This window comes from Lathamus discolor, chromosome 13 (genome assembly GCF_037157495.1).
Source record: "Lathamus discolor isolate bLatDis1 chromosome 13, bLatDis1.hap1, whole genome shotgun sequence".
NCBI lineage: Eukaryota > Metazoa > Chordata > Aves > Psittaciformes > Psittacidae > Lathamus > Lathamus discolor.
In genome coordinates, this window is record NC_088896.1 from 11782259 (window position 1) to 11800466 (window position 18208).

The window sequence follows — 18208 nt, forward strand, 5'->3', positions numbered from 1 at the left end:
TCCCTCCATGGCGGCAGCCATGCGGCACCGGTACTACCCGCACCAATCACGTGATCGCCGCACGGCGTTGCCTGGCAACGGCAGACGCGGTGCTACCGGCCGGGCCTCCCCTGGGTCCCCCGGTCCCCCCGCAGCAGCACCGCCGGCCCCGGAGCCGCAATGGAGATCTCGTACCTGTACACGCGGAAGCGCAGCGAGTTCGGCCGGCCCTGCTGCTTCTCCGACCAGGCGGCCATCGTGAACGTGGACATCCCCCCCGACCCCGGCCTGGCCGACGGCTTCGTGCGCAGGGACCCCGTGCACGCCTACGTGCAGCACAGCACCGAGATGTCGGAGCACGAGGTAAGGGCTGGGTGCCGGCGGCCTCCCGGGGTGTGAATGACAGACCCACGGGGTGGGTTGGGGTGAACGGAGCTTAAAGCTCCTCCAGCCCCAGCCCCTGCCACGGGCAGGGACCCCTTCCACTGGAGCAGCTTGCTCCCAGCCCCTGTGTCCAACCTGGCCTTGAGCACTGCCAGGGATGGGGCAGCCACAGCTTCCCTGGGCACCCTGTGCCAGCGCCTCAGCATCCTCATGTTAAGAGCTTCTTCCCTATCTCCAACCTAAATCTCCCCTGTTTCCATTTGAACCCATCACCCCTTGTTCTATCAGTACAGTCCCTGATGAAGAGTCCCTCTCCTGCATCCCTGTATCCCCCTTCAGACACTGGAAGCTGCTCTGAGGTCTCCACGCAGCTTCTTTTCTCTTCTGAACAGCCCCAGTGTTCCCAGCCTGTCTTCCTACGGGAAATGAGGGGGGACGGTGTTTTCACAGCATGGTTTAGGTCACATTTTGCACCTTTTTGGCTCAAACCCCTGCCCTGCTTCCTCCTGGCCACCCCCAGGTCAACACGGACCGAGTGAGGGTGCAGTCCCGCGGTGTCAACCACGTGGAGGGCGGTTGGCCTAAGGATGTGAACCCACGCGAGGCGGACCAGACAGCGCGCTTCAGGAAGAAGCTGGAGAAGGATGAGCACTACATCAACGTCATCACCCAGCTCGGCACCGTAAGGACCGGGCATGCCCTGCTCCCAGAGCCCCCTGCCCGCCTGCTGCCTGTCCCCACACCCAGGCAGCTGCCCACAGCCCCTGCCTGTGCTCCCCCGTAGCTGATGGAGCACTGCGTCAAGCAGAACAACGCCATCGACATCTACGAGGAGTACTTCGAAGAGGAGGAGATGATAGAGGTGGAGATCGAGCCCCCCTCTGCAAAAACCATCAGTGTCATCAGGTAGCACAGGCAGCGGGGCTCCCCGGGCGCTCCACACAGCACACGTATCAACCTGCCTTCGGAGACAAAGGAGGTGGCAAGCCCAGCAGCCTTAGGATCATGCTGGATGGGTTCATGGATGGAGAGCCCTGCTGCAGCCCCCTGCTCCATAATTCCATCCGTTCCTCTTCACTCTGCCCAAAACACTTTGGAGATAGGTACCACCATCCAGGGACTGCTCTGAGCATCTCCTAACAGCACTTTAAGCAGGATGTGATGAATTCTTTTTATGCCTCAAAGATAATTTTCCCATGTCAGGGGCTGTTTAGGTCATTTCTAGAAGTCAGATCCAGTAACATAGCCGGATTCTTAGAAACAGATAACTGGAGAGACTTCATTAAATCAACCCTTCTCCTTCCACCCAACCCCCAAGAGAATCGTTTCCTGCACTCAATGCTCACGAGTTGTTTTAATTGCAATTCCCCCAGTTTCCTTTGGGAGACAGTCATCCCAGGGCCTGCCAAAGCCATTAGCAAGCTCACGTCTTTATTTGATGTCCTGTTATCAAAAAGGGACCCCAACACAGCCAAGAGGACGGCCACGCACCTTTCCTGGTGCCCCAACGCAAGCAAGAAGCTGGCAGTGGCTTATTCTATCCTGGAGTTCCAGCAAAGCAAGAAAGACATGAGCCTTGACTCGTACATCTGGGATCTGGGTAAGGGCAGAGCTCAGCAGGCAGCAACGCTGCTGCTGCGGAAGCGCTTTGTGTCTCCGAAGCATGTAATGAAGCCTCCCAGCACTCTGGAGGGGGTGAACAGGGGGTCTGGGTCTGCTTTGACCACGGATCAATGAGGAGAAGGGGAGGAACGGGACCGGAAAGCTGGCTAACAGGAGGGAAATAACCGCTAACATCCCAGTGCATCGTGAGCTGCGGAGCCTGGGAGCACAGCAGGCAGCTGAGCCCCGCTCTGATGCGGATCTTGTCTTGCTGTGGTTCACTTGTGATTGATTACGACAGAGGCTGCACAAGCGCAGGTGGAGAATTGCCCTGCTCTGCCAAGGCTCGCTCAGGCCCCTGTAATTTGGGGTGAAAAACACAAAGAGGAGGGGTCAGGGTACCGCGGGTTGGGGTACCAGGGGTCCGTCCCTTCCCTGGCTCAGTGGTGCCCTGGCCGCCTCCTCCAGCCCGGTGTGGAGGAGCGGGTGCAGGAGCATGGGGCTGGTTTGGAGGTGGGAGCTCACCTCCGGGCTGCCCCTGCTCTTTGCTCTTCACTCATCCCTTCTTGGCAGAGAACTCCAGCAGGCCTGAGATGGTTCTCAAGCCGCCATCCCCTCTCGTGACCCTGGAATACAACCCCAAAGACTCCTTCGTGCTGGTGGGAGGATGCTACAATGGGCAGATGGGTAAGGAAGATGAATCCATCACAGAATCCCAGCATGGTTTGGGTTGGAAGGGACCTTAAAGCTCGTCCAGCTCCAACCCCTGCCCTGGGCAGGGACCCCTTCCACTGGAGCAGCTTGCTCCAAGCCCCTGTGTCCAACCTGGCCTTGAGCACTGCCAGGGATGGGGCAGCCACAGCTTCTCTGGGCACCCTGCGCCAGCGCCTCAGCACCCTCACAGGGAAGAGCTTCTGCCTAAGAGCTCAGCTCAGTCTCCCCTCGGGCAGGTTCAAGCCATTCCCCTTGGCCTGTCCCTACAGGCCCTTAATCCAAGTATGAAGCTGTATGAACGAAGTCTTCATTTTAATGCAGCAAGAGCCTGGCTCCAGCTCTGCTCCCCTCACACAGACATCGTGTCCTTAGTGCTGCAGCTGGGAATATCCCGGGCAGGGCCTGAAGCCCTGGAGCCTTGCAGGCACCCCGAGAGGGGAGGACCCTGCCTGGATCCCTTTGCAAGCACTCGGGGCAGTGATGCTGCTGTGGGGATCACCGGAGCAGACACGGAGCAGCGCGTGCACCGTGCCCACCCTCAGCCCCGGATCACGGCATGGCAAGAGCCCAGGCGTGTTGCCATCATTTCATGCCCCGGATTGTCCTGTGCTGCCGTTCAAGTGCTTGCAAAGGGCTGCTCTTTGCCAGCTTCCTTTATGGCCCTGTTATTTACTCGCCCAGGCGAGCCCTGTGGTTTAATTGCGCTCATTCCGCTGTTTCCCTTCCCGATTGCAGCAGCAGCAGCGCTGGGAGCAGGCAGGGCACGTGTGGCAGGGCTGTGCTGCACGCTCCGGGGTGATGGAGGGGATGGACCTCACCCCGTCCCTCCATCACCTCCAATTACCTAATGAGCAGTGAGCAAGCGAGAGCACGTGGGGCTCGGTGCCACCATAGACCTTGTGTCAGGGCAATGGGAAACGGGAGAGGGAAATGTGTCCGGGGGGAGCTGCCTTAGCCAGCATCCTTTGGGCATGCAGGAGGGGAGGATCAGGTCACACAGGCTGGTTTTCAGCATCACTGAGCGCAAGAGGCAGTGTTTAATGGTGACAAGGGGCTGCTCAGACCACATCTGGCCCTGCACAACCCCTTGTGCAGAGCAGGGGGGAGCCAGGGGGGGATTTGTTGCCTCTGGGGATTGCCGTGCATCTGGCACGGACTGATGAGAGCTGAGGAAAGGCTCTTTAGGACGTTACCACCCTCCAGGCCGGTGCTTGCAGAAGGTGCCCATTGCGTTATGGCTCAGGGTGGGCACCCCTGGTGCTCGTGGGGCTGGGAGGTGTCGGGGGAGCATCCGGTGAGGTTTGCTCCCATTGTGGCTTGGGCCGTGGGGCAGCATCTCCTTGGGAAACCCGTGGCAAGCGAAGGAGCCAGGGAAGAGCTGGTGCGGATCTTAACATCTCCTTTCCCCTCCCAGCGTACTGGGACACCAGGAAGGGGCAGCTGCCCGTGGAGGTGTCCGCCGTGGAGGTCAGCCACAGGGACCCCGTGTACGGAGCCATCTGGTTGCAGTCCAAAACGGGCACCGATTGCTTCTCAGCCTCCACCGATGGGCAGGTAAAGGGCAGGGGCAGGGAGCGGGGCCCTGCACTCGCACAGGGACCCCCTGGCAGGAGCTGACAGCCCAAAAGAGCTTCCCCCAGGCCCCAGGCTTGGCAGCGAGGGCTGGCACAGGGGAGCTCCCAGCACCCACAGCCCAGGCAGGAGCATCCCTGCAGCCCCGTCCCGCTCCTTGTCCCCGCAGGTGCTGTGGTGGGACATCCGCAAGCTCTCCGTGCCCACCGAGAAGCTGGTCCTGGACATCTCCCGGAAGGAGATCCTGAGGAACGCTCTGGGCGCTGTCTCACTGGAGTTTGAGAGCACCCTGGTCAGTGAGTGCAGCACCCGGAGCCGGGGCAGGGATCCAGGGCTACAGCACGAGTGGGTGATGCCCAGAGTGACCCAGGGCATCGTGCTGCAGCCCGGGGCCTGTTCGCACCCACCTCTAAGCATCAGGAGTTGATGTTCTCCCAAAACACGGGGTCTCGCTGGCATTTCAGTCTCTGAACCACAGAACCCCAGCCTGGTTTGGGCTGAAGGGACCTTAAAGCTCCTCCAGCTCCAACCCCTGCCCGGGCAGGGACCCCTTCCACTGGAGCAGCTTGCTCCAAGCCCCTGTGTCCAACCTGGCCTTGAGCACTGCCAGGGATGGGGCAGCCACAGCTTCTCTGGGCACCCTGTGCCAGCGCCTCAGCACCCTCACAGGGAAGAGCTTCTGCCTAAGAGCTCAGCTCAGTCTCCCCTCGGGCAGGTTCAAGCCATTCCCCTTGGCCTGTCCCTACAGGCCCTTGCCCAAAGCCCCTCTCCAGGTTTCCTGCAGCCCCTTTAGGCACTGCTATCCCAGTCTTCCAACTCCTAAATTCCCCAGACCCCTGCTCCCGCAGCAGAGCCCTTTGCTGCCCCACGGGTCGTGGGATCCCATGAGCTGCTCACAGCTCCTGTCTCCTCCTCCCACCCTCAGCCCACAAAGTTCATGGTGGGCACGGAGCAGGGCATCGTCATCCTCTGCAACCGCAAGGCCAAGACACCCGCCGAAAAGATCACCTGCACCTACAGTGGCCACCATGGCCCCGTCTATGCCCTGAGCAGGAACCCCATGTACCCCAAAATCTTCCTGACAGTCGGCGACTGGACCGCTCGAATCTGGTCGGAGGATGCCAAGGAGTCCGCAATTATGTGGACCAAGTAGGTGCTGGGGTGTTTGCCCTGCACAAAGTCATCTCTTTGGCTATGGAGGAGCGGGCTGAGGGCCGGTGATCACCAGGGTCTGCTCTGGTGGCGTCAGGCAGGAGGTGGTGGGGCGGTCACCAAGGCGGAGCGGTGCCACCATGGCTGAGGGCACTGCAAGAGGGTGGCTGAAGGTGCTGCTCAGGGAGCAGCCATGGAGACCCCGAGCCCATCCCCGCTGCCTCGGGTCTGCTGGCAGGTACCACTTCGCCTACCTGACGGACGGGTGCTGGAGCCCTGTGAGGCCGGCTGTGTTCTTCACCACGCGCTCAGACGGGACGCTGGACATCTGGGACTTCCTCTTCAAGCAGAACGACCCCTTCCTCAGCCTGAAGGTTGGGTCCCCGGCGGCTCCGGGTCCCTCCAGCATCCAGCTCCTTGGCAGAGCTGCCACCCTGCCCTGCATGGAGCAGGCACTGCCAGGGATGGGGGTCTCATCCCATCTCCATGGAGCTCAGCATAAGCTCCATCAAGCAGCTCCCCTCAGCCCCAAGCTGTGCCTGGAGCCCAGCCTGCCCAAACCTTCGCACACAGGCTCCTGTTATTGGCAACCGCATGGATTTGCCTCATCCGGCTCCTCCTGCCCGCACCCCCCGCGGGGCATCACACCGGGGGTAAGTGCCGCCGCCTCCCGTCCTCCCTCCCCAGGTCTGTGACGAGCCCCTGTGCAGCCTGCGCGTGCAGGACAACGGCTGCGTCGTCGCCTGCGGCTCCAAGGTGGGCACGGTCAGCGTGATGGAGATCTCCTCGGTGCTCTGCACCCTCCAGAGGAACGAGAAGAACTTGGTCAATGCCGTACGTGTGTCCCCCCCCCCGAGCCGCAGGGCGCCGCGTGGGTCACGGCGAAGCCTCGGCGTGGGGCAGGCTGAGCCCTGCGCTCGCCCCCAACCCTGCACCCCCTGCCCCAGATGTTCGAGCGGGAGACGAGGCGGGAGAAGATCCTGGAGGCGCGGCACCGGGAGATGCGGCTGAAGGAGCGCGCCAGGTCCGAGAGCCGAGTGATGGAGATGGAGCAGGCGCCGAGAGAGAGCCCCCGCGAGGTGTTTGAGCGGGCCCAGAAGGAGTTCCTAGAGGCGATCCAAGCGGAGCTGCAGAGGAAGGCACGGGCGGAGGTGCAGCAGCTGCATGGCAAGGTACCGGGGATGGGAGGAACCGGCAGCGGGAGCCGGGACTCGCTGCTGTGGGGCAGGGGACAGGGATCAGCTTCTGCCTTTCAGGTTAAGGATCACACCGAGGAGGCAGCTTTGCACAGGGAAGACATCGAGGTGCCTGAGGAAGAGAGCCAGGAGCCGGAGGGAGAGAGCCAGGAGCCCGAGGGAGAGAGTCAAGAGCCCAATGGAGAGAGCCAGGAGCCCATTGGAGAGAGTCAAGAGCCCAATGGAGAGAGCCAGGAGCCCGAGGCAGAGAGTCAAGAGCCCAATGGAGAGAGCCAGGAGCCCATTGGAGAGAGCCAAGAGCCCAATGGAGAGAGCCAGGAGCCCATTGGAGAGAGCCAAGAGCGCATGGGAGAGGGTCAAGAGCCCAATGGAGAGAGCCAGGAGCCCAAGGAAGAGGAGAAGAAGGAGGATGCTGCCAAGGTCAGTTGCTGTTTCCCCCCTTGCTCAGGTTCTGCTCCATGGCTCGTCTGGGGCTGAGGCTGCTGCCCCTGAGCTTGGGGGTCTCTGTCTCAGTGGGGTGGTGGGCAGGGGGCCACACACAGCTCCCTGACCCCACACCTCCCTCTGCAGGAGGAGTAGGACCCGTGGGTCTCGCAGGCGCCCTCGTGTTGGGCACAGATGCTCCCTGCCCCTCCTGGCTCACTGGGTTTCAGTCCAGGGTGAATAAAGAGGAGTTTTCCACGTCACGGTTCCTGGTTTCTCGCAGCAGGGTTGTGCCGGGGGGGGGGAATCGCAGCCTCTCGCTCATCTCCCCTCCTCAGGCCAGAACCGCAGTCCCTGACCATGGCAAAGCATCCCCAGCCCAAGGAGCAGAGCAGGGCCCTGGTGGCGGCAGCAGGGTCCCGGTGCAGCGCCATGCCCCTTCCAAGCTGCAGAGCGATGCTGAGCAAAGCCCCATGGCCCCAGCCTGCTGCTGTCCCTGCAGGAGCAGCCTGCGGAGCCTGGGCTGGGATTATCCGTGCTGGGTAAACACCGGCTGCTTACCCCCCGTGAATCATTAACCAGGCACCTCCGGCTCCAGGCTGGGAGCTCCGAGGGGCAGGGAAGCAGCAGAGCACCAGGTTTGCAGCTTACCAAGCACCTCGTTATGGGCCAGCCCTGGTTGTCGCAGGAAGGAGAGGTGGGAAGGTGCTTCCCCAGCCATGCAAAGCCCCTTCCCCAGGTGCTGGGGTCCCTCTGCCCCTCCAGCTCCCTCCACCCCCTGGCAGGAGCAGCGCCCATCACTCATCACCAGGAGCGGTGCCAGGGCCACCGGCAAGGATGGATGGAGTCACCGGTGCTGAGCCCATTGCCCTGCCGGAGAGACTGTGCCAGGACAGCGGGATGAGCCCCCATCCTGCCAGCCCAGCACCAGGCAGCATCCCCCCAAGCCAACCCAGCTGGGGGGCAATGGGCAGGGGTAGGGATGGGAGCAAGCTCTGCCCATGCCAAACCCACCCCAAAGATGTCCCCACGTGCCCTGTGTTCGTTTTCTGGCTTTATTAGGCAGGGATGGAGGTGCTCGGGCAGGGCGGGCATCTGGACCCCCCACCCCTGGGCATGCACCCAGCTCACCACTGAGCTGCCGGGTGCTGGGTACCTGCGACAACAGCCAGAGCCAGCGCCATGGCTTCATCACCCGGCACGGAGGGACCCAGTGCCACAGGGGTGGCAGCACAGGCAGGCCGGGCTGTTCCTGTCCCCATCTTCTTGCCTATTGGGGTTTGTGAGCCAGGATGTGCCCCTGGGCTGCGTGTGTCACCTCCTGCATCACCTGCATGGCGCTGGGGGCTCCCAGCATCATCCCAGAATCCCAGCCTGGTTTGGGTTGGAAGGGACCTTAAAGCTCCTCCAGCTCCAACCCCTGCCACGGGCAGGGACCCCTTCCACTGGAGCAGCTTGCTCCAAGCCCCTGCGTCCAACCTGGCCTTGAGCACTGCCAGGGATGGGGCAGCCACAGCTTCTCTGGGCACCCTGTGCCAGCGCCTCAGCACCCTCACAGGGAAGAGCTTCTGCCTAAAATCTAATCTAAATCTACCCTCTTTCAGCTTAAACCCACTCCCCGTTGTCCTGTCACTACAGGTCCCAGTCAAAACTCCCTCTTCAGCCAGCTCCCCACGGGCACCCAGGGACAGTGATGGAGCAATGGGAATGGGACACGGCAGGGGGACCATAGCGGAGGGATGTGGAGTGGAGAGCACAGCCCCGGGATCCCTGGCACGGGGACCTCCATCTACCTACGAGCAGAACCAAACACAAGCCCCCCGTGGGGCTGGGAGCAGTCCAGCAGCGGGACCCATCTCCTCCTCGTTACTTCTTCACCTTGATGAGGGAGTGGTACACGGGCTTGACGATGATGTGGAGGTGCAGGGAGTTGTCGATGAGGTACTCGGAGGCGCGCTTCTGCAGGTCCGCGTGCGCCAGGAAGTCGGGCGCCTCGTCGGAGCTCTGGTGGAAGCTGTACGCGTGTTTCACCAGGACGCGGCCCTGCTGCCGCACCGCCACCAGCACCGTCTTCTGGAAGCTGACCCCGGCGAAGTCGGGGCTGCTCATGGCCGGGGTGACCACGAGCCGGGGCCGCCCGTCCTCGATGCGCGCGGGCTGCACGGCGCCCGGCACCGTCTCCGAGTAGACGGGGCGCAGGCTGACGGGCAGCCAGCGCGGCGAGAACAGCGCGTTCCACGTCACCCTCTTCCCGGCGTCGTGGCTGCTGGGGCCCAGCTGCGTCTGGAAGCTGGTGCTGCGGTCGTCCCGCGCCGGGTTGTTGATGACCCACTGGGAGCCCCAGCTGGGCGCGAGGTAGTTGCGGGGCAGGAACATGCTGCAGTTGACGTCGAAGTACTTGGCGAAGTGGAGCGGGGAGGCGGCGTGGAACTGGAAAGCCTGGAAGAGCAGGTCCTGCACCGCGCCGCGGTGCCGCGCCAGCACCGCCGACTGCGCCTGCAGCCGGAAGAGCTGGCTGGGGGGAATCATGGGGTACCGGATGGCGCGCAGCACCCGCTCGGCCACGGCAGGCTCGGGCTGCCGCCGGCCCAGCCAGCCCTCCACGGCGGTGTAGAGCTCCAGCTCGCTGTGCAGCACCAGGTCGGAGCGCTCCAGCAGCAGCAGCAGCAGCTCCGCGCTCACCGAGCCCCACTCGGCGCTGCTCAGCACCGCAGAGAGGTTCCAGGCCAGGAACTGGAGGCAGCTCTCCTGCAGCGCCGCGTCCCCGATGCGCACGGCGTAGTGGTACCAGCCCACCACGTGCCCCTGGCTCGACTCGCTGGCCAAGTGGCTCTTCATGTACTCGGCCACGCCGCGCTGCAGCCCCCAGACCCGGTACTTGCTGGCCAGCTGGTGCATGGGGATGGCTTGGTGCAGCAGGATGGAGACCCCCCCGCAGTACAGGTACCTGGGGCAGAGCGTGGGGACGTGATGCTGGTGTCCCCCAGTCACCCTCCCAGCCCTGATACAGGCTCCATCTGCCCAAGGGAGCATCCTCCCTCCTGGGCTGCATCTCTCCAGGTGTCCCCATCCCGTGGAAACATCCCTTTTCCTTAGCCGCGTCCCTCCAGGCATCCCATCCTTTTGGGTCCCAGGGGAGCATCCTTCTTCTTTGACTCTATTCTCCTGGGTACCCCATCCTTTTGGGTTCCTATGGTCCCTGGGGAGCATCCTTCTTCTTTGTCTACATCCCTCTCATTATCTCCATCTCATGGATTCCACCCAGGGGACCATCCTTAGCTGCATTCCTTCTTCCCGTTGAGTCCCCATAGTCCCTAGAGGAGCATCCTCCCTTCATGCCTGCATCCCCCCACCAAGCCCATCCCACTGTGGTCCCCAGAGGAGCATCTCCCCTCCTTGCCTACATCCCTCCGGGCATCCCCATCCCATGCGGTTCCTGCAGTCCCCATTGGAGCCGCATCCCTGCCGCTGTCCCCATCCCGGGGGGTCCGCAGGTACCTGATGAACTTCTCAAAGAGCGCGGCGGTCTCGGGGGGCTCGTGCAGGGTGAGGACGCTCTGGTTGCGCAGGAGGCTCTCGAAGACCTCGCTCTGGAGGCTGAGCAGCAGCTGGTGCGTGTGGAAGACCTTGGCCTCGTCGGAGGCCGCCGTGCGCACCCGCAGCACCGAGTCGCTGCTGTTGCTGTTGTGCAGCAGCTCCTGCAGCCGCTGCAGCAGCGTCAGTGAGTGGTTGATGGTGGCGGCCGTGGCCTCGCCGCTCAGGTCGGCTTTTTGGGCTGGGGGGAGATGGGACCGTCCCAGAGCTGCACCCCAGGAGCCAGGCGCAGCAGAGGGGGTCCGGTTGTGGGGTTGGGTGGGTAATGGGCAGCCTGGCTCTGTGCACATCCTTCCCCTTCCCACCCCAGTGCCAAAGGGCTGGCTGGTGCCAAGGGGATGTGGGGAGGACAAAGGGCACATGGGGACATTTGTGTCCTGAGGAGCCAAAAACCTGCTTTTCTGCAGCAAAAGGGGTGAGACCACCATGTCCCAGGCTGGGACGTGCTGGGAAATGGCCCTGAGCCGGGCAGCGCTGGCTCGCAGCCCGGTCTGCAGCCCTGATCCCAGCCCTGCTGCAGCGGAGCGAGCCCTGGGCATCACCCCCAAACCCTGCATCCCGCACTGCCCCGTGGGGCACCCGAGAGCCCCTGGATGGGGAGATCCTGGCACCCTGTGCCCCTGCACCCAGCAATGGGTCCCCATGGTCCTGTGTACCCCGGCTGTCCTGGTGTCACTGCAGATCTGTGCCCAGTGCCATCCCTGTCTCCTCGCTGATGCTGTGAACCAGCATCTCCTTCCCAGCCAAATTTCACTCCCGTCTTCCTGGCCCTTCTCGGGCATGCACCAGGGGTGACCGTCCCCCCATGTCCATGTCCCTCCAGTGCTGGGCTCCCAGCAGGGACTGGAGAGGGATGCGGGAATGTGAAACAGGGGTCTCTGTGCTCCTGTGGGCACAGGGAGCCTTCGCCCCTCTCCTCCTCTCCCTCATTCCTGCCACAGCTCCCACCCGCTCCCTGGAGCATCCTTCTTCCAGGGTGAATTCGGCTCCATCTCTCTCAAATCCCATCTTGCTCCTAGCGAGCCGTCCGATTACCCTTCCCAGCGCCAGCTTAGAGGGATGGAGATGGGGATGAGGATGAAAATGAAGATGAGGAGCTCTTAGCCCCATGGTGCTGGACATTGCTGCCCGCAGCACCAAGTTTCCCATTGGCGCAATTCTAACCACCGGCACCTCCCTGGCACTGTGGGGCACCGCCGTGGGGCTCAGCACATCCGTGAGCCGCATCCATCCGTCCCAATTCACCACAGCGGCTGCTGGGGAGCTGTGCTCAGCTTCCCCCGGGCACCAGCGGACACCCACACCGCAGCCCAGCCCCACCATGGTACCAGCCGTGGCAGAGGGGTCCCTCCGTGCCTCCCCCCTTCACGGCCGCCCTTACCCGCTTGCACGGTGAGGAGGAGGAGGAGGAAGGCAGCGGCGCAGCCCCAGCGGCGGCCGGGCCGGGTGCCCGTCAGCCTGGCCATGGCTTCGCAAGCGCATCTGCCGGGGCTCGGCGCGGCACCGGCACACGCCGGGCGCTTATGTAGGCCACGAGCCTGCCACATCGATTGGTGGAAACTGGGACCGGCCGTTGCCAAGGGAACCGCATCCAGCCCCCATCCATCCCACCCTGAGCCCGGACCCCAGCCCCGCACCCCAAGGTGCTGTGATGGGGAGCCCCGGCACACCACGGGGGCAAATCCATTCACCACAGCCCCGTGCCGTGCCGGAGCCCCACGCACGGCTGCAGCCCTTTGTGCGGCTGGGACACATCAGTGGGGTCTTTGCATTCAGGGCACAGCTCTTTGTGGCCTGCCCGCTCCCCCCCAGCTCATGGGTATTCATGCCGGCAGCAGCCCATCACCATGGCATCCGGGCTGCCGGCAGGAACTGCCTGCCCTTTTCCCAGCCTTTGCAGCCAAGAGGCTGCCTGCGCCGTGCGAGTGCCCAGTCCCGGCCTCTGCTGGCTCCCTGCCTGCCCTAACACCTCTTGTGGGGCTTTGGGGTGGCAGCACAGAGTCTCTGAACCCCACTTTTGGCTTTGGCCCCAATGGCACCAATGGGAGGGAGCCAGGACCCCAGATGAGATGGAGATGGGGGACAGACCCCACAGATGGAGGCTTTGAGGGACACGGCAGCTCCTCACCCACCGCTGGAGCCCCCCATGAAGATATCAGGGGGGCTGCCAGGCCAGGCAGGAGCCCCACAGCTTGGTGCTCCCCAGGCAGGAGCAGTGGCTTCACTGCACAAGGTCACTTTGGGGTGCAGCAGGACCCCGCCTGGGTCCCTGCCTCCTGAGGACACCACCGGGGAGATGCTGTGACCTTCATAGCAGTGCCGGAGCCCCCCAGGAGGATGCTCACCAGCCCCGGTTATCGAGTGTCCGTGCAGGCTGATGGGATTAGCGCTGGTGCCTGCGGTGCTGCCAGCTGCCAGCGAGGCGACAGCGCCGTGTGCCTGGGCTCCGGTTCACACCACGCTCCCTCCTCAGGACCAACGGAGTGGACGCTGTGCCACAGCCACGGCCGCCAGCACCAGCACCCTGCAGCCGGTGGGATGGGGAGCGATGGTTCATGCGGTGAAGGTGGTCACTGGTCCATGCGGAGGGGTAGGATGGGCAGGGGGACTCCAGCACAGCGCAGGGGGGCTCAGCCCATCTGCCCCTTTGCGTCAGCTTGCCTGGCCCTTGGCCCTGTGCCCCCCCGTGCCACCGCCGTGGCCAGGGCTGCTTTAGTGCCAGCGAGGGCTTCTGAGGACACGTTTGCTTTGGGCTCATGCGGGAGCAGAGACAGGGCTGAGGAGCCCCATCCCCGAGCACAGCCGTGGCCCGGGGGGGGTGAGCGAGGGGCTGGGACTTAGATGGGGTCTCCAGATGTTGAGCTCAGGCAGATGCTGATGCAGCTCCTGCCGGGGGGGGATCACCCATCTGGCCCTGATCCATGGATGGAGGGGCTGGGGATGAGCCAGCCCTTGTGCCCTGCTCCCATAGGGCACAGGAGCCCCAGGAGCGCGGTGCAGGCAGAGCCCGCAGCCCAGGGCAGCATTCCTGCCTCGCGGTGAAGCGCAGGGGGACGAGGGGCCCCCGGTGCAGTGCAGCCGGTTAATGGCTCACCACATCCACCGATGCCTCATTTAACCACCCGCCTGCAAAACAACAGCTTGTGCCCGGTGAGCCGCGGCACGGTGCCAGCACAGCCTGCCCCACACAGCACAGGGACCCTCGTGTGGCCCACGGCTGGCCACAGGGCATGGTGGGGACATAGGGGACTGTGGGGCTGGTGTCGGTGATCACCAGGGCACAGAGCATCCACCCCTCCCTGTGCTGCTGGGGAAACTGAGGCACGGGCAGGCTTCCCCTCCACTTTCGGTGGGCACCCGGGCACAGACAGAGCAAAGCCTGGCAGGGACACACAATGCACCCACGTGGACATTCACATGTGCACGCACGCTCCTCTGAGCGCACAGAGGTTGGCCACAGACCCCTCGTGTGGCACAGGCCTTTTGGGGGGGCCCAAGCTGTCCCCAGGCACCTGCACCACCATCCCCATTGCCCTGGGTGCGGGGACGAGCTCTGTCACAGTCACTCAGCGCTGGGGCAGCCTTCCCAGGTGACCCCATCCCTGGCTCCCATGGGAGCAGCGAGGCTCGGGGACGTCACCCGTGCTCTGCCAGCCCAGCCCGTGGCTCTGCCCACGCTGCTCTCCCTCCGCCCCGCGTCCCTTGAGCCCCGGGAGGCTGTGCCATGTGCCCACGGTGCCGGAGGGGACGCCGACACCAACGGAGACACAGCCACCGGTGAGGACACGGCCACCAGCAGGGACATCGGCAGGACAGGGACACCGGTGGCTCTCCGGGCCCAGGGAAGGTGGCATCGCCCACCCGGACGGTGGCACAGGGGCCACCAAGGTGAGACCCCACCTCCTGCAGGGCTTGGGGTGCGGGACCCGGGTGGGGTGGGGGGGACAAAAGGGGACCAGACCGGGACCAGATCCCCCAGCAGAGCAAACGGGACCGGGGCTGGGAGAGGGTTAACGCGCTCCAGCCTCAGCTGCAGCAGATCGATGCCCCAGTTCCCTGGGGGATGTGAGGGGCTGGAGGCGATGCTGCTGCTGAGCCAGATCTAATTTGCCGTTAATTGGCAGCCCCCTGCGCACCCTCTCACCCCTCCCAACCCCACCCAGCCCGGGCTCAGCTCTGGCTCCATCCCAGTCGGGAGCAGAGGCCAAAGCTCCCTCGACCCCAGGGCTGGAGAGGTGGGGACCGCCCGAGGGCACTGCTGCAGGGACACATCTACCGCTGGGGGGGCCGGAAAGGGAGAACAGGCTGTAGGAAACGTGCCCCCCCCCGGCCCTGGAGCCGTCGGGGGACTGCGCTGAGTGGACCTGGAGCAGTTTGGGGTCCCTGTGGGGCCAGGGGCGGGCTGGGACCGAAGCTGTGCCCCGTACCCCCACACCGGGCTCAGGCCCCCCCCCCCCCCCCCCCCCGAGCCCCGGTTCTAGGGCCTGGGGTCGCCGTAGCCCATGGGAGATGCTGATTCTTTTGGATAGGGGATTCTGACCAATCAGAGCGCAGCGCTCAGATTTGGTTTCCCCATTCATGGAAGACGCCTCTCTGATTGGGTAAAGCCTGTGCCCCTCTAACCAATAGGAGCGTGGAGTTCGGGACTCCTGGGTTTATGAATGGTGGGGGGCAGAATGGGACCGATTCGGGTGCGGGGTTCGGGCAGGGGTACAGGGGTAGAGGCAGGGTCTCTGATTCATGCAGGGCGGCCTGGGGAGCTGGCAAAGGACTTAGCTAAAAGCCTGCAGATGGCCAATACCCTTGGTACCCCTGGAACCCCCCTCTGGCATCCCTGGGTCCTCCCCCTGGTATCCAACTAAGAACCTGGTGGTTTAATCCGGTTTTCTTCAAGGCGATAACCAAGGAGCATCTCCAGTACTTGGGGCCACCCTCTGGGGATGGGGACTGCCACCATGGTGGACCCATGAAGGCTGGATCCCAGGTCCCTTGTTCCGCAGCATCCACGGATGTTCTATCGTGGGCAGACACAGAGGCAGGCCTGGGGCAACTGCACCCATGGGAGCCAAGCCCCTGTGCCATGTCCCACCTGAGCCCTCACCCGGGTGCCACCAGGGCCCTCAGCCCTCTGATGTTCCCTGTCTCCCCTCACAGCCGGTCCACGGTGGAAGGCAATGTTCTCAGTGCCCAACAGCACGGCAGAGGTGTGGACCAGTGAAGCAGCATGGCTGGAGCTGGAGCGGTCACCCTGCATGGTCGGCATCGTCCCCATCGTGTATTACAGTGTCCTGCTGGCGCTGGGGCTGCCAGGTGAGGGGCTGAGCCGCGCATCCTCAACCTAGGCCATGCCCTTGGCCCCCATCCCAGCCCTGGGGCTTTGGGGATAGGGAGGAGAGTCCTCAAGGGTCCACAGCCCCAGCTGTGGAGCTCAGCTCTAAAGGCCAGCCCCTGGGGCAGGAGCGGCAGCAGCAGCAGGGCCAGATGGTATTTGTGCTGCCTGGGCTGCCACATGGATGAGATTAATGAGCTCAGTAAATCCCCGATGCAGCGCGATATTTATAGCTCCACACCCAGCTGGGGCCTGCGGCTGCTCACCCATTGACCTGGGAGAGCCCGGGCACCGCTGGGGTCCTGGGTGCTGCAGGGGGCCTGTGAGTCCCCAGGTCTCATGGAATCCCAGCCTGGTTTGGGTTGGAAGAGAGCTCAGAGCTCACCCAGCTCCAACCCCTGCCCGGGCAGGGACCCCTTCCACTGGAGCAGCTTGCTCCAAGCCCCTGTGTCCAACCTGGCCTTGAGCACTGCCAGGGATGGGGCAGCCACAGCTTCTCTGGGCACCCTGTGCCAGCGCCTCAGCACCCTCACAGGGAAGAGCTTCTGCCTAAGAGCTCAGCTCAGTCTCCCCTCGGGCAGGTTCAAGCCATTCCCCTTGGCCTGTCCCTTGCTCAAAGCCCCTCTCCAGGTTTCTTGTAGGCTCACCACACTTTGCTCCCCTCCACACACCTTTCTCACCACCACACATCGCTCCCCTCCCTCCAGTGAACATCCTGACTGCCGTGGCCATGTTCCGCCTGGCCACAAGGACCAAGAAGTCATCGTACTGGTACCTGCTGGCCCTGACCACCTCTGACATCCTCACCCAGGTCTTCATTATCTTTATGGGCTTCATCCTGCAGACAGCCATCCTGGCGCGGGCTGTGCCCAGCGCCTTCATCCACACCATCAACGTCCTGGAGTTCACGGCCAACCACGCTTCCACGTGGATCACGGTCCTGCTGTCCGTGGACCGCTACGTGGCCCTCTGCCACCCGCTGCGGTACCGCACCATCTCCTACCCGCAGCGCACCCGCAAGATCATCGCAGCCGTGTTCGCTGTGGCCCTGGCCACAGGCATCCCCTTCTACTGGTGGTTGGACATGTGGCATGACGCCGACCCCCCCACCGCCCTGGACATGGCGCTCAAGTGGGTGCACTGCATCACCATCTACTTCTTGCCCTCTAGCATCTTCCTGGCCACCAACCCCATCATCATCTGCAAGCTGAAGCAGCGGAGGCGCTCCGGGGGCGGCCGGCCCTACAGGAGCAAGACCACAGCCCTCCTCCTGGCTGAAACCACCGTGTTCACCGTGCTCTGGGCTCCCCGCACCATCGTCACGATCTGCCACCTCTACGTGGCCTCGGTCAAGCGGGACTGGCGCGTGCACTTGGCCTTGGACGTCGCCAACATGGTGGCCATGCTCAACACCGCCCTCAACTTCTTCCTCTACTACTTTGTGAGCCAGACCTTCCGCCGCACGGTGGGCGAGGTGCTCCGGGCCCACCTCCGGCACGGCTCCCGGCACGGCAGCGCCCGCTTCCAGCATCCAGCCCTGCAAGTGCTGCAGCCGGGGGCTGGCACTGCCCTCTGAGCCGTGCATCACACCAGGACCTGGTGAGACCCTGCCCCAGGGATGCTGCCCCTTGTCCTCCATCCAGGGAGCCCAGCGGGCACGGCTGCCCCACGGCAAGGGGTGATGGGTGCAGGTGAGCTGCTCCGGCCCTGGTGAGGATGCAGTGCCGGCGGGATGGTCCTTCCTCCATAAACTGCTGCGCTGAGTCCAAAGCTCTGCCTAGGTCTGGCTCCCTGTGAGCAGCCCGATGGGGTCCCCCTGCATCAGCACCCCCAGGCACAGGGTCCCAGCCCACCCCATTGCTCCGGAGCATCCATAGGGTGCTAACTGCAGCATTCCTAACTGCAGGACCTGGCACACGGTAAGACCCCAGCTCCAGCGGCTGCAAGGCTGAAGCCCCCGGGTGCACCCAGCACAGGGGTGCAGCATCTCCCACCAAGGTGGCTCAGGGTGCTGCCCTGCACCGAGCGCACCCAGCACCACTGCTGCCCTCCCATTTACACCAGTGCCAAGCTGGCTGTGGTGCTGCGCCAGCGGCTGTGCCAGCCGGTCCCCAGCTGCCACCAGAGGGCAGGGATGGGTCGCCCTGCGGAGCTGGCACCCCTCAGACCCCAGCCCTCAGTGTAATCCCCCCCTTTCCGAGCCCCATTGGAGCCTTTCCGGTCGAATTCCCGAGACCGGGCAGGACAGCATCCAGGGGGGCTG

At 63.9% G+C, this 18208-nt stretch overlaps 3 protein-coding genes across 3 annotated transcripts; 2 read left to right on the forward strand and 1 right to left on the reverse strand.

Annotated features, from left to right (window-relative positions):
• Positions 1–159: 159 nt before the first annotated feature.
• DNAI2 (dynein axonemal intermediate chain 2) lies at positions 160–7178 on the forward strand. Its single transcript, XM_065694040.1, has 13 exons — positions 160–342; positions 884–1045; positions 1148–1269; positions 1821–1963; positions 2539–2652; positions 4094–4233; positions 4421–4543; positions 5177–5400; positions 5642–5777; positions 6091–6237; positions 6351–6575; positions 6660–7019; positions 7170–7178. Exons 1-13 carry the CDS (start codon positions 160–162, stop codon positions 7176–7178), a joined length of 2088 nt encoding a protein of 695 aa, XP_065550112.1.
• A 1583-nt stretch (positions 7179–8761) lies between these two features.
• Positions 8762–12183, reverse strand: BTBD17 (BTB domain containing 17). Its single transcript, XM_065693437.1, has 3 exons — positions 11998–12183; positions 10521–10797; positions 8762–9969 (listed from the first exon to the last, which is right to left on the reverse strand). The coding sequence occupies exons 1-3, from the start codon at positions 12161–12163 to the stop codon at positions 8889–8891; spliced, it is 1524 nt and encodes a 507-aa protein (XP_065549509.1). The 5' UTR covers positions 12164–12183; the 3' UTR covers positions 8762–8888.
• A 3272-nt stretch (positions 12184–15455) lies between these two features.
• On the forward strand, positions 15456–17855 carry GPR142 (G protein-coupled receptor 142). The gene is made up of 2 exons (XM_065693439.1): positions 15456–15926; positions 16653–17855. The coding sequence occupies exons 1-2, from the start codon at positions 15791–15793 to the stop codon at positions 17519–17521; spliced, it is 1005 nt and encodes a 334-aa protein (XP_065549511.1). The 5' UTR covers positions 15456–15790; the 3' UTR covers positions 17522–17855.
• Positions 17856–18208: the final 353 nt, after the last annotated feature.